Source organism: Sebastes fasciatus, chromosome 22, assembly GCF_043250625.1.
Source record: "Sebastes fasciatus isolate fSebFas1 chromosome 22, fSebFas1.pri, whole genome shotgun sequence".
Lineage (NCBI taxonomy): Eukaryota > Metazoa > Chordata > Actinopteri > Perciformes > Sebastidae > Sebastes > Sebastes fasciatus.
The window spans coordinates 9,903,884-9,917,006 of record NC_133816.1 but is presented as its reverse complement, the minus strand read 5'-3'; the positions used below and the strand labels follow the sequence as shown (position 1 = coordinate 9,917,006).

Here is a 13,123-nt window from a genome sequence, read left to right as displayed (position 1 = left end):
TCTTATTTAGTGTATGGGTCCTTCAGTTATGGCCAAAAAACGCATTTTGTGAGCCATAATCTAATCAGTTCATCCTTGAGTTCAAGTGGACGTTTGTGCCAAATTTGAAGAAATTTGCTCCCGGCATTAGTGAGATATCATGAGAATGGGATGGATGTGAGGTCACAGTGACCTTTGACCACCAAAATCTAATCAGTTCATTGTTGAGTCCAAGTGGACATTTGTGCCAAATTTGAAGAAATTCCCTCCAGGCTTTCCTGAGATATCGCATTCACAAGAATGGACTGGACGGATGGACGGACGTACAGACCCAGAAGCCAAAAACGCAATGCCTCCGGCCACGGCTGTCTCCGGCGTGGAGGCATAAAAATCTATTTCCTTGAAATGCGAGCACCAACAGCTTAAAATGCTTTAAAATCCTTTTAACTAGAAACCGACAGCATTGAGTTGTAATGGTAGAGAGTGTACTAGTGTAGGATAGAGTTTTGGGGCTACAAATTTTGAGAAAAGTTGCAAGAAAACATAATGGTATGAAAATGAAGTAGTCAGGTTATGAGAATAAATTCAGTATTTTTGGAATACTGAATTGGAATCAATCAGGAAAATCAGGAAAGGCACAGGTATAAAGGCCTTTACACACTGGGGGCGTGATGAATAAACAACACCAAAATGGGAAATACTCGCCTGCAAATATTATATGTTTAGGGCTTTTATTGTGAAAGGTAAGAACAGAAGGAGTAGATCTGGTCTGCGCTACCTTTGTCAAGGTTGAAAGGAGTAATAAAGTTTGCCATCTTGGTTCGGACTACGGAGCCTCAGTGGTGTTGTTTAATAAATATAGACGTGATTGGTTGATGATCTTATTCACAATGCGAAAGCTCAGAAAATCGACTTTGTTCCCAAAAAAAAAAATTACGTGCTTTTTCACCATGTAATATTCATCTTCTGTGTGACAGTAATTATGACAAAAACAACAGTTAAAAGAACTAAATTGATATGCGAATTCATTGCATGAAAAAAAAGAAGCTAATAACATTAACCATGGCTCTGTTCTAATTAAAGGTGCAATGCGTAGGATTTGGCCGTGTGCCAAGTGTGTAGGAGAACTACGGTGGCCGACATGAAAAAGTGAATGGCCCTATCTACAGCCAGTGTTTGGTTTGTCCGTTCTGGGCTACTGTAGAAACATGGCGGCCGGCTCCGTGAAGAGGACCCGCTCCGTATGTAGATATAAACGTTCATTCTAAGGTAACAAAAACACAATGATTCTTATTTTCAGGTGATTACACACTAAAGAAAACATACTTATTAACATTATATTCTGCCAATAGATCCCCATAAATATTACACACTGTTCCTTTAAAGTGTCCCCAAGAGTCATGACTGTGTGACACTGAGCATGCACAATAGGTCCTTTTCACAGCAGCCATTTGGACATGTAATTACACGGTAAACATAGGTGTACTGAATTCAGCCATTATTAATTTTATTAATTACAATATACATGTTTCTCTTGTGACATGTCAAAAAAACCTATTCAACTTAGGGGTTGTAATATGATTTATGCAGTATGCATGCAAAGCGATATATATGTATAAAAAAAAATCACACTTTTAAATTCAAGTAAATGCACATGTGCTATCATGTGTACTGGCTTTGATGGGCTATAATTTAGCACACTTAAGCAGCGATCTTATCCAGAACGAGGTATAAAATTAGTCAGTACTCGATGATGACTACAATACCAGCAGATTGAGCGGAAATGAACATTCAAATCATCTCACTTATGAGCTGAGCGTTAACAGCAAAACATGCTACAGGAAGTCGACTTCGACTGCATGTTGAACCAACAAGCGGCAAGTGTTGCTTTCCATTTAAATAGTCCAACAAAGGCTAAAAATAATACTTTCCTCACTGTGGGTGCTCCTGTTTGTCCATCCGCACACACACGTCCACACTTCCCATTTGTGTGTATTTAAAGTGTGTGAGTGGATGTGTGCACACTGGCATGCCTGTATGCTTGCGTAAATGCGTGTGTACACAACAAGCACATGCATGTTTGTGTTTCGTGCCCGTGTGCGTACGTGTGGTTAAGTCTGTATATCACAGTCATTACACTTTCACCCACTTGGAAAAAACATAGATTCAAATCACTTACGCGCTAAAGGTCACAGTGGGAGCACAAACAAAACCGCTAATTGGGGAGTGGTGAAAAGAGCCACGGGTGACGTGGCCATGAATAGCTGCGGACGTCACCTATATGGTTTGGCACAAAAGGTAATGCACGGATAGCTGAAATGCATCTTGCACTCCGAGTGACCAAATATAGCTGCAGTGTCTTGGCTGCTGCTTGTTGTGGTGGAGGATTCACACTCTGAGGGAAGTTAGCAAGAAGAGTAGGAGGAGATTTGTACATGTTGTGTAAAAGTCTGTTTGAATCTGGCTTGAATTCTTGAATATTCCATATTTTGGCTTCAGATATTTGGCTGGTAATCTTGTCAGAGTTACTTCAGATGAGTGAGCAGCTGGGATTTAGTGTCTTTGTCAAGATTGCATCAACAGCATACACTGAGACTAAATGTTCCGCTGTTAAAAACAATCAGGAGTTGTGATTAATGTAAAAAAAAAATGAAGCATCTGTAACTTTAGCGACATTATTGGGTCAAATTTTTAATTTATCCAATAGTTTGGTTTACAACCAGTTGGCAACCTCCGGGTATTTATAGTGAAGCCAATGCGGAATTGCCTTAAAGGTCCAATATTTAATGTATTTACTGTGGTATTTACTTATGGTTTCAATCGCTAGTTTCAAATCTTCTTCAATACAGCATGATGTTCATTTAGTAAATTATGTCCCATTTAGAGTCAAATAGACCATAAAGCAGGGTATGCTTTAGGGAGTGGCTACCTTGTGATTGACAGGTCTCTACCGCGGCGTTGTCCGGTCTAGGAGTTGTCCGTGTTTTTGTCTTACAACTGTAACCCTTTTACAGTGTGTTTTCAGTTCATGAAAATTCAATGTAACATTTTTGTCACCTAAAAATGCAACAGTGTTCGGTTGGACTTAGCTCTACCCTCTCGTATCACTTCTGTTTGCAAAAAAAAAGATGGCAACGGCCAAAATTCCCAACTTGAGACTTTAAAGCGGCAGTCAACAAACCATTGGGTGACATTTTGATCGCCTAAAAATGTCTAATTTAGCGTATTCTTGTAGGCCCTACTTAGCTCCACCCTCTTGTGTCATTTCTGGTTCCAAAAAACCAAGATGGCGACGACCAAATGCCGATATCGAGGCTTCAAAACGGCAGTCCACAAACCAATGGGTGACGTCACGGTGACTACGTCCACTTCTTATATACAGACTATGTTTGCAACCAAATACCTGCACAAATAATGACAATTCCATCAGCCTCAGCTGCATGCTACTTTGTGTTTAGTGCTAATTAACAATGCTAATTTAAGACGGTGAATATGGTAAACATAGCTGCGAGACATCTAGCTATCATTAGCATGTTAGCATGCTGTCAATAGCATTTAGTTCAAAGCGCTGCCGTTAGCTTGGTTGTAAACTCTACTCTAAACTCCATTTGCCAGTCCACATCAGACAAACTCAATACAAACTTTTTTGCAATATATTAGATTTTCAAATTTCTGGCATTTCCACAGTTTTTTTAAACAGATGGATGCAAACTTATGTGTTATTCTGAATAGAAATTAATTGTGAAAGTATGTACATGCATATGCTAAGTAAGTGATACTGTCCATACTTTCAGATGACCATTATACCAATATAATGTATTGCACCGGAACGATGATGTCAATATCTTTCTCCACAAGTATCGAGACAAATATGTGTTTACTTGGCATTTGACTTTCGAGTGACTTCATGTTGTCACTGACACCTGTTTTTTAAACCAGGTTTGTGTTTGCGCTGATCCCATATGGGGGTTAGGAGGTTGTCTGTCACCTCTTAATCTCGTGTTTTGCTGGCGAAAGAGTTGAAGAGAGAAGGAAACTGTTGTTATAGAGCTCTGATTGGAATCCTGTCTTGGCTAATAGCAGGATTATGTCTGAGTCCTCCTAAGCCTGCACTGCTGGCTTTTTATTCAGTTATATAGCCAGGGCATCTCCTGGGTTTTCTTATGAGAGTAGAGCTATCGGATGTGTGAGCGTAAACATTGTCTGGAGGAAATGTGGAGGAGGACGGATGCGTTCATAGAAAAATACCTAACGCTCAAAGTGGCCGAGTCATTTTTACACATCACAATGAAAGCGGCGAGAGCTACTCTTGTTAATCGATTGTGTAGACTTTTTCACTCATGAATAAACCCGGTGATTTGCAAGGTGCCAAAGTTAATCTACTTTGCATAAATAGATTGGTAAGCAGCATCTGTTCCTTCTACAAGCTTGAAATGGAAGTCAGGAAATCAGAAAATTACCTAATTATTCGTACGCCACTGATAAACCTGAACGTGTGAATGAAGTTATTGAAACGTGTCTTTCTTTCAAAGGTAGATAAGATGAGGATGAAGGTAGCGATAGTAGGAAGGGATCAGTGGTTGAACAGGCAATCAGTGATGTTATAGCTGATACAAATTCACTCAATGCTCTGTGGAAATGAACACTAGAGGATGGAAATGAAGTGGGGTCAGAGTGCATGGTCACACTAGAGCGATGTCGCTGGAACGTGCCGAAGCAAGATCAAAGGATCACAGTTACAGTGGAGGAAATAAGTATTTGATCCCTTGCCAATTTTGTAAGTTTGCCCACTTACAAAGAAAAGAACGGTCTATAATTTTAATGGTAGGTTTATTTTAACAGTGAAAGACAGAATATAAAAATAAAATCCAGAAAATCACATCATATAAAAGTTATAAATTGAATTGCATTTGATTGTGGGAAATAAGTATTTGATCCCCTAGCAAAACATGACTCAGTACTTGGTGGAGAAACGTTGTTGGCAAGCACGGAGGTCAGACGTTTCTTGTAGATGGTCACCAGGTTTGCGCACATCTCAGGAGAGATTTTGGTCCACTCCTCTTTGCAGATCATCTCCAAATCCTTAAGGTTTCGAGGCTGTCGCTTGGCAACTCGAAGCTTCAGCTCCCTCCACAGATTTTCTATGGAATTAAGGTCCGGAGACTGGCTAGGCCACTCCATGACCTTAATGTGCTTCTTCTTGAGCCACTCCTTTGTTGCCTTGGCCGTATGTTTTGGGTCATTGTCGTGCTGGAAGACCCATCCACGTCCCATTTTCAGTGTCCTAGCTGAGGGAAGGAGGTTGTCGCCCAACATTTCACGGTACATGGCCCCGTCCATCCTCCCTTCGATGTGGTGAAGTCGTCCTGTCCTCTTAGCAGAGAAACATCCCCAAAACATAATGTTTCCACCTCCATGCTTGACGGTGGGGATGGTGTTCTTGGGGTTATAGTCAGCATTTCTCTTCCTCCAAACACAGCGAGTCGAGTTGATGCCAAAGAGCTTGATTTTGGTGTCATCTGACCACATCACCTTCTCCCAAGCCTTCTCTGAATCATTCAGGTGTTCATTGGCAAACAGACGGACCTGTACATGTTCCTTCTTGAGCAGGGGGACCTTGCGGGCGCTGCAGGATTTTAAACCATTACGGCGTAGTGTGTTACCAATGGTTTTCTCGGTGATTGTGGTCCCAGCTGTCTTGCGATCATTAAGAAGCTCATCCCGTGTATTTCTGGGCTGATCCCTCACCTTTCTCATGATCATCGATACCCCACGAGACGAGATCTTGCGTGGAGCCCCAGACCGAGGGCGATTGATGGTCATTTTGTGTTTCTTCCATTTCCGAATAATGGCACCAACAGTTGTCTCCTTCTCACAAAGCTGCTTGCCAATGGTCTTGTAGCCCATTCCAGTCTTGTGCAGGTCTACAATCTTGTCCCTGACATCATTAGACAGCCCTTTGGTCTTGCCCATGGTGGAGAGGTTGGAATCTGATTGTGGACAGGTGTCTTTTATACAGGTAATGGGTTGAGACAGTTGTCTTTTATACAGGTCACGAGTTCAGATTCAGAGTACTTTCTTAAAGCGAGAGGACTAATTATACCAGTCTGTGGGGGCCAGAATTCTTGCTGGTTGCTAGGGGATCAAATACTTATTTCCCACAATAAAATACAAATCAATTTATAACTTTTATATGAATTGATTTTCTGGATTTTTTTTTTTATATTCCGTCTCTCACTGTTAAAATATACCTACCATTAAAATTATAGACCGTTCTTTTCTTTGTAAGTGGGCAAACTTACAAAATTGGCAAGGGATCAAATACTTATTTCCTCCACTGTATATATCTATAAGAGTTTCTATAAATAAATGGCATTCAAATGATCTGCAATCAGCACATTTCAAAGCACATGTGAGCATATATAATGATGTACCAGATTTAATTTACCTCCCTTTCTTCTTCCTTATGTAATGGAACTTTGTAGCCTAAGAATACACACAGGCAATAATAAGCATATTGGAAAATAATTGGATAAGGAAAGATCACTCCAGGAGGAAAATTATTTTGTAATCAGTTAATTAAAGATATTAATTGGAACTTAGTCATTCAAATTAAATTCTGCAAACCCAATATGGCTTGAGCATAACATATACTGTGTATACCCCGCTGATGTTTTTAGTAGGGCTGTCAATTAAAATATGCAATTGCGATCAATCACAAATTAATTTGTATCTGTTCAAAACGTACCTTAAAGGGAGATTTGTCAAGTATTTAATACTCTTATCAACATAGTAGGGGGCAAATACAGTATATGATTGCTTTATACAAATGTATTCATACATTTATTATTGGAAATAAATTAACACAAAACAATGACAAATATTGTCCAGAAACCCTCACAGGTACTGCATTTAGCATGAAAAATATAATCTCAAATCATAACATGACAAACTGCAGCCCAACAGGCAACAACAGCTGTCAGTGTGTCAGTGTGCTGACTTGACTATGACTTGTCCCAAACTGCATGTGATTATCATAAAGTGGGCATGTCTGTAAAGGGGAGACTCGTGGGTACCCATAGAACCCATTTTCATTCACATATCTTGAGGTCAGAGGTCAAGGGACCCCTTTGAAAATGGCTATGACAGATTTTCCTCACCAAAATTTAGCATAAGTTTGGAGCGTTATTTAACCTCCTTTGTGACAAGCTAATATGACACGGTGGGTACCAGTGGATTCGTTAGGTTTTTCAGGTTTCATATGCTTTAAAACTGAGTCCGGTATAACCTCCGGAAGATCGATTGCATTAATGCGGTAAAGAAATTAGTGGCGTTAGAACGAATTTGCTTTAACGTGTTATTATGTTGGCTGTTGTCGGTCAGTCAATCCACCACTTTGGACTATAGACTGTATATAAGAAGTGGACGTAGTCACTGTGACGTTGCCCATTGGTTTGTGGACTGCCTTTTTGAAACCTCGAGTTCGGCTTCTTCGCCATCTTGTTTTTTTTGCAACCAGAAGTGATACGAGAGGGTGGAGCTAAGTACAACCGAACGCTGAATAAGACAATTTTAGGCAAACCAAAATGTTACAATTAACTTTGCATGAACTGAAAACACACTGTGAAAGGGTTAAAGTTGTAAGACAAAAACATGGACTCCCAGACCGGACAACGCCGTGGTAGCGACCTGTCAATCATACAGTAGCCACACCTTACTTTACTTTACGGTCTATTTGACTCTAAATGGGACCATAATTTACGACATGAACATCATGCTGTATTGAAGAAGACTTGAAACTAGCGATTGAGACCATAAACTCATGTTTACAATATTTAATGAGGTAATAAATGAAGTGAGAAGTAGGGTCAGTTTCTCATAGACTTTGCGGAAGTATAAGGCACTTCCACATTGGCTTCACTTTTCAGAACCGTAGGTTGTCGCCTGCTTTGGACTGAAATATCTCAACAACTATTGGATGGATTGAGATGATTTTTTTAACAGATATTCATGGTCCCCAGAGGATGAAATCTAATGATGTCGGCGATCCCCTGACTTTTGCTCTAGCGCCACCATCAGGTCAAATTTGTTCAATAGTTTGGTTTATGACCAAATACCTGCAAAACTAGTGACATTCCCATCAGCCTCAGCTGTTTACTGAAAGCATGAATCATGTTATTGGGAATTTTCCCATGTTAACATTTCCTACCAATGACTTCAAACTCATGGCAATGTGCCCTTGATGCTCTCTGAGTCACCTAACTAGAAAAATCCAGTTGAGAGCGGACATTCCAATTAAGGAGTTAATGTAGTGGTGCCAATGGGTAGCACACAGAAATAGACATTCCCAACTGTCTCCCACTCCCTCTTTTCCTTTCCAGCTGTTTTGCAGAAACCCACCATCCATCACCAGCCGTTTGTGAAGCCGGTGTGTATGTGGTGCATGTGGACGTTTGCCAAGTGAACAGCTAGTGTCTGTCCTTTGCGTCTGAGCATGTCTCCCAGGTGACACATCGCATCTTGTCACCACGGTGACTCACATTCGCTTGGAGTGGTCCAGGGTTTTTTGGGGGGACGAAAACATGAGCCCATATACACATGCCAATAAACCCGACATCTTGCAATTACTGTAAACCTGCTTGGATGCACACGCACATGCTCAAACACTCGCCCAAAGGTGTTTACTCACACTAAAACTGAGAAGGGGATGTTAAATGATTTAAGGGGCTGCACAGGGACCCTGGAACATGCCAGAAATTATACATTTTTACTGTTTTAAGGCCCCCTGAGCTTGTTTTCACAGGGGCCAGAAATTCTTGCATAAGTGCCATGCACATCCAAAAACACACATTTCGCCTGCCACATCACATCACGCCAACAAGCTGTGTAAAGTGCATCCTTTCGTAAGACGGCGGTGCATTAATCCAGTGCAGGTGCACTCATGATTAACTGCCTGGGGATTATGAGAGGGAGCGGAACAATCAAGTAAAGAAAGGTCACAACACTGTTGGGAGGCGAGGCTCCGGTCTCCGGCGCTCCACTTGAGCTTTTCCGGAGTCTTGAATTTTGCTCTGGTGTGAGCCGGTGACCCTGCAGGCTGCCTTAAAATGGGTCGGTGTGAGCCCTGCAGAGTCCTAGAATCCACCTCCAGACCTGCAGCACAACAGTAAGTCATCTCGCACTTCATAATAATTTTCATCTTACGTAAATAGTTTGTTAAATTTGGCATTTGCAGTCATGGTAATGTGTCCTCTAGACTTTAAAATATGCCAGGAATAATGTTATATTTGAATGTTTTTGTGCATTGGGTGCAGGAGCTGCCTAAATGTGTTGAATGAAAAGTGAAATAGCAGCAAGATTTGTAGCTTCTTGCAATAATCAGTGGTCATTTATGGTGTTTATTGATTTGGGACGATGAGATAAATTACTTTTTTACGATCATACTATATTCCATTATTTATTTATTCTTTCCTATGTATTCATTATCTAAGATCTGGATATGTGGAAAGATGAGAGATGTGGCTGTAAAAAATATATGCAAATCTGAGAGGGATGCAAAAAGCTTATTTTCATCAGTAAGATGCTCATAATCTTGCATAAAATATTAGCCAAGGACCTTCTTTTTTCTTCTTTTATAGGCTACGATCATAACTTAAAAGCATTAGTGCAGAGGCTGTACTTAGGGTTCAGGCAACAGACTCACTCTTCATCAGATTCAGAGAAATGCTTGCTGCTGCCCGCTCAACACTGAGACTGAGAGGTGAGGGGAAATATATGGTTCAGCGTTTCCCCCCCTCACAAGAACAGCACAGTAATCAATTCCGTTTAGTACAAATCCAATGCACTTAAACTTCCAGCGCGAATAACCAGAGGCTGCAGAGCAGAGGTACATTTATCGATAAAGCAATTAATTCAAACTCCTCCCCCCACCTCCTCCTCCTCCTCCGGACTGCTGCTGCTTCTCCCCCATCCACGGGAAAGGTCACTCAGGTAACCGTTACTCCAAAAAGTAACGCATTACATGTTACTTATGTAAAAGTAACGCAATTTCTCTTCTCATAAACTCTCATGGATCAGAAATTAGCTATGGAGCTATGCATTGCCAGATGGGAAATTGCCAAGCAGGAATAAAACCATTAAGCTAACTCTGCATTTCTGTTTTTCCTCATTTTAGCAGGTCACAGTAGGGGAGACCGGGGGCAATTGTAACAATTTTTGGTTTTGATGTCATTACTCAAAAACCTCTTGAAATATTTGGATAAAAGTTTAAGTAGGTAATTAGAGCTGCAACGCTTTATCGATAAGTTGTCATCTATTAAATTAATTGCCATCTATTTTGATAAAAAATTACTCAAACTGATTATTTGATTATCCGCTGAGTTACAGACATGTGTCTGTGGGAAAAAGTATTTTTGGGCCCAATGGCATCACGTGACTGACACGAAAGTTGCAGTACCGCCGTTTGGCCACTACGAATGTCCGGATCGTCGACCGACGCTCTTCCTGGGGGCTTGGTCCGAAAACATACATACTACCGTTTATTCACACAAAAGTATGTTGAACGATAGTGCACCCATTGAGTACGTAGTGCAAAGTATGCGATTTGTGTCATCGTTACGTCTCGTTTCTGACTGGTGCAATTTGAGGTGTTACAATTGCCCCCGATCTCCCCTATCATAAAAGGAAAAAGGCTATAGGCTAACATTAGTTTTTAGTAGAAAAAAAACAACACAGGGGAGTGAAAAAATTTAACTTTTATATGGATAAGTAGGCTAAACTCAAAAAATGGAACGTCATTTGGCTACGACACCACACTGCTGACACTGCGGTCCAGTAACATTAATAGGGACTACTGGGTGAGCACCAGTCTGTCCACCAGGAGAGGAGAGAGAGAGACAGGGAGAAAGACATAAAGAGAATCCAGAGCTTCTCTGTCAAGTCAAACTGACAGAGATAAGAGCGAAACCGGAACTTTATATTTAGCCTTCAACATAAAAGGGGCAAATTCCTAGGACAAGCTTAGGTGAGTAGTATACGCTGTAAAAACACACTTTAAATGAAAACATCATAGCTTTGTGTTCAAAATAAGGAAAAAAAACGTTGTCGTTTTCACTATAAAGCTTTTAGGGTGAAGCTGTAGCAACCTGTATGCTGGCACTATTTTATTTTGAAAAACGCCTCGCTTGTATTGTTGCTAGACGCTTCACTGTGCTCTCCATCTCTCAGAGCTCGGTCGGCTCGCAGAGAGACAGCAGGATGCCAAGAGGAGAGCTCCGACACCGACACACGGCGTCCGTTTCACAGTCTCCCGGCGGCGTCGTCGTCTCTCGGCCACATTGACACACTAATGGGCGTTTTTACCTTCCTTTTACCGTCCTTGGATATTCTCGGAAGCCACGAAATGAAGCGCTTGAATGTGAGCAACCAAGAAAGAAAGAAGTGTCCTGTTGTGGTTGCGCCTGTCTCCATCCAGCATCACTAAGTCCTCTCCAGAGGATTTAATGTAGTGCTTTTTTGTAGTGGACTACCCAACTTTTCCCACGCTTTTTTGTTGTCTTTCTCGAGGTTTTTCCAGGATAGACCAACTCCAGGAAAACCAAGCGACTTTGACATCTTCTCCCTGGCAGGAATAACCTCATTGTTAAGCGGTTATTCGCCTTTAAACAAGCATCTTCTCTGGGGTGGGAACACGACTGATGCTTGCCTTCCTTTGAGTTGTGTATCGTCTCGTTACTGTCTTGTCTGTGGCATGAAAATTCATGAATGCAATCCAAGGACAATGTATACACAATTACGCATGACGGTATAGTAGGCTGTGCGTAATATCCTATTGTTATTATTATTATTATTATATCCTTATAATCACATGAATGCAACAATTTCATTCTTGTGTTTTTGGACGAGATTTTGGCAGATCCATCCTAACTTAACTGGTGTGTGTATGTGTGTTTATGTGTGTGTGGCATGGGTGTTATGTGAGTGTGGCATAGTGGAGTAAAATGTGCTAAAAAAATCTTTAAAAACTGAGTCTTATATTAAAAAATGTTTTACCAAATATTGAAATTAGTTTTTGTCCCCAGAAATAAAGCAAATGTGTCCAACGTTAGCAGCAAATTAAAAAGCCATTGTGCCATAATTAACGCCTCATGTGTATTTGTGTGGTATGGGCGTTATGAGTATGGCATAGTGGAGTCAAATGTCCCAAAAAATCTTAAAAAGTCTTATATTTAAAAAACATTTTGGACCAAATATTGAAGTGTGTTTTGTCCCCAAGAAATGAAGCAAATGTGTCCAAAGTTAGCAGCAAATTAAAAAGCCATTATGCCATAATTAACGCCCCATGTGTGTGTGGATGGATCAGTGGAATCTGTGCGTAAAAGCATGCACCATGTGTCCATGTGCGCGCCCCCTGGCCGTGCTATAACGTGCTCCTTCTGCGTGTACGGTGTGTGTGTGAGCAGCCACGCTGGAAGTCGCCCCCCATGTGGCCGTCGGGAGTGGGGAGCAGGCAGCCCTGCCCGCGGGAGTCGGCGCTGCGCAAGGCGGCCATCAGCGGCAACATCACCGCCCTGCCGCACCACGTCCCCACCGGCCGCAGCGTCCGGGTCTTCATCTGTGCCAACCCAGACGGTAAGAGGCAGCGTGACACACACCCTCCCACCCCTCCATCCATCCATCCATCCATCTCCCACACAATACACACTCTCTTCCAGCCTGCAGACCCTCACATTACACAAGCTTTCATGTTGAGACTCATTTTTACAAATATGGAAATTACACATATTTTGCATCCAGATCCAGGCTTTTTTAGGATGTTTTTACTTTTTCCTTTACTTTCTGCAGTGGAAACTAACATGGTAAGGCTATATCACCTATTAGGGCTGTAAAAAAAACTCAAAGCACAGTAAAGTAGAAGGTTAATGCACTATGCTATGTTAATGCAATATGAAATACAGCCACTTTTACAAGCATGTGATCTTGTGATCCAGTATTGATTTAGGCCCATTTTGAAGGAAAAGTCAGGGGCGGCTGTGGCTCAGAGGGGTAGAGCAGGTTGTCCACCAATCGGAAGGTCGGTAGTTCGATCCCCGGCTGCTCCGGGTCACATGTTGATGTGTCCTTGAGCAAGACACTTAAGCCCAAA

At 41.5% G+C, this 13,123-nt stretch overlaps 1 protein-coding gene and 1 long non-coding RNA gene across 3 annotated transcripts in view; one reads left to right on the top strand and one right to left on the bottom strand.

Annotated features, from left to right (window-relative positions):
- The window catches only part of LOC141760981 (uncharacterized), a 129,741-nt gene that overhangs the window by 89,386 nt on the left and 27,232 nt on the right, over positions 1 to 13,123 (bottom strand). The window lies entirely within an intron of this gene.
- The window catches only part of nwd2 (NACHT and WD repeat domain containing 2), a 56,206-nt gene continuing 54,295 nt past the window's right edge, over positions 11,213 to 13,123 (top strand). The window contains exons 1-2 of one of the 2 annotated variants that reach the window (XM_074624117.1): positions 11,213 to 11,395; positions 12,441 to 12,609. In XM_074624117.1, coding sequence (XP_074480218.1) covers positions 11,327 to 11,395; positions 12,441 to 12,609 — 238 coding nt within the window. In that variant the 5' untranslated portion in view covers positions 11,213 to 11,326. Of the gene's footprint in view, positions 11,661 to 12,440; positions 12,610 to 13,123 lie in introns of both variants that reach the window. The other variant, XM_074624118.1, reaches the window with a different exon arrangement.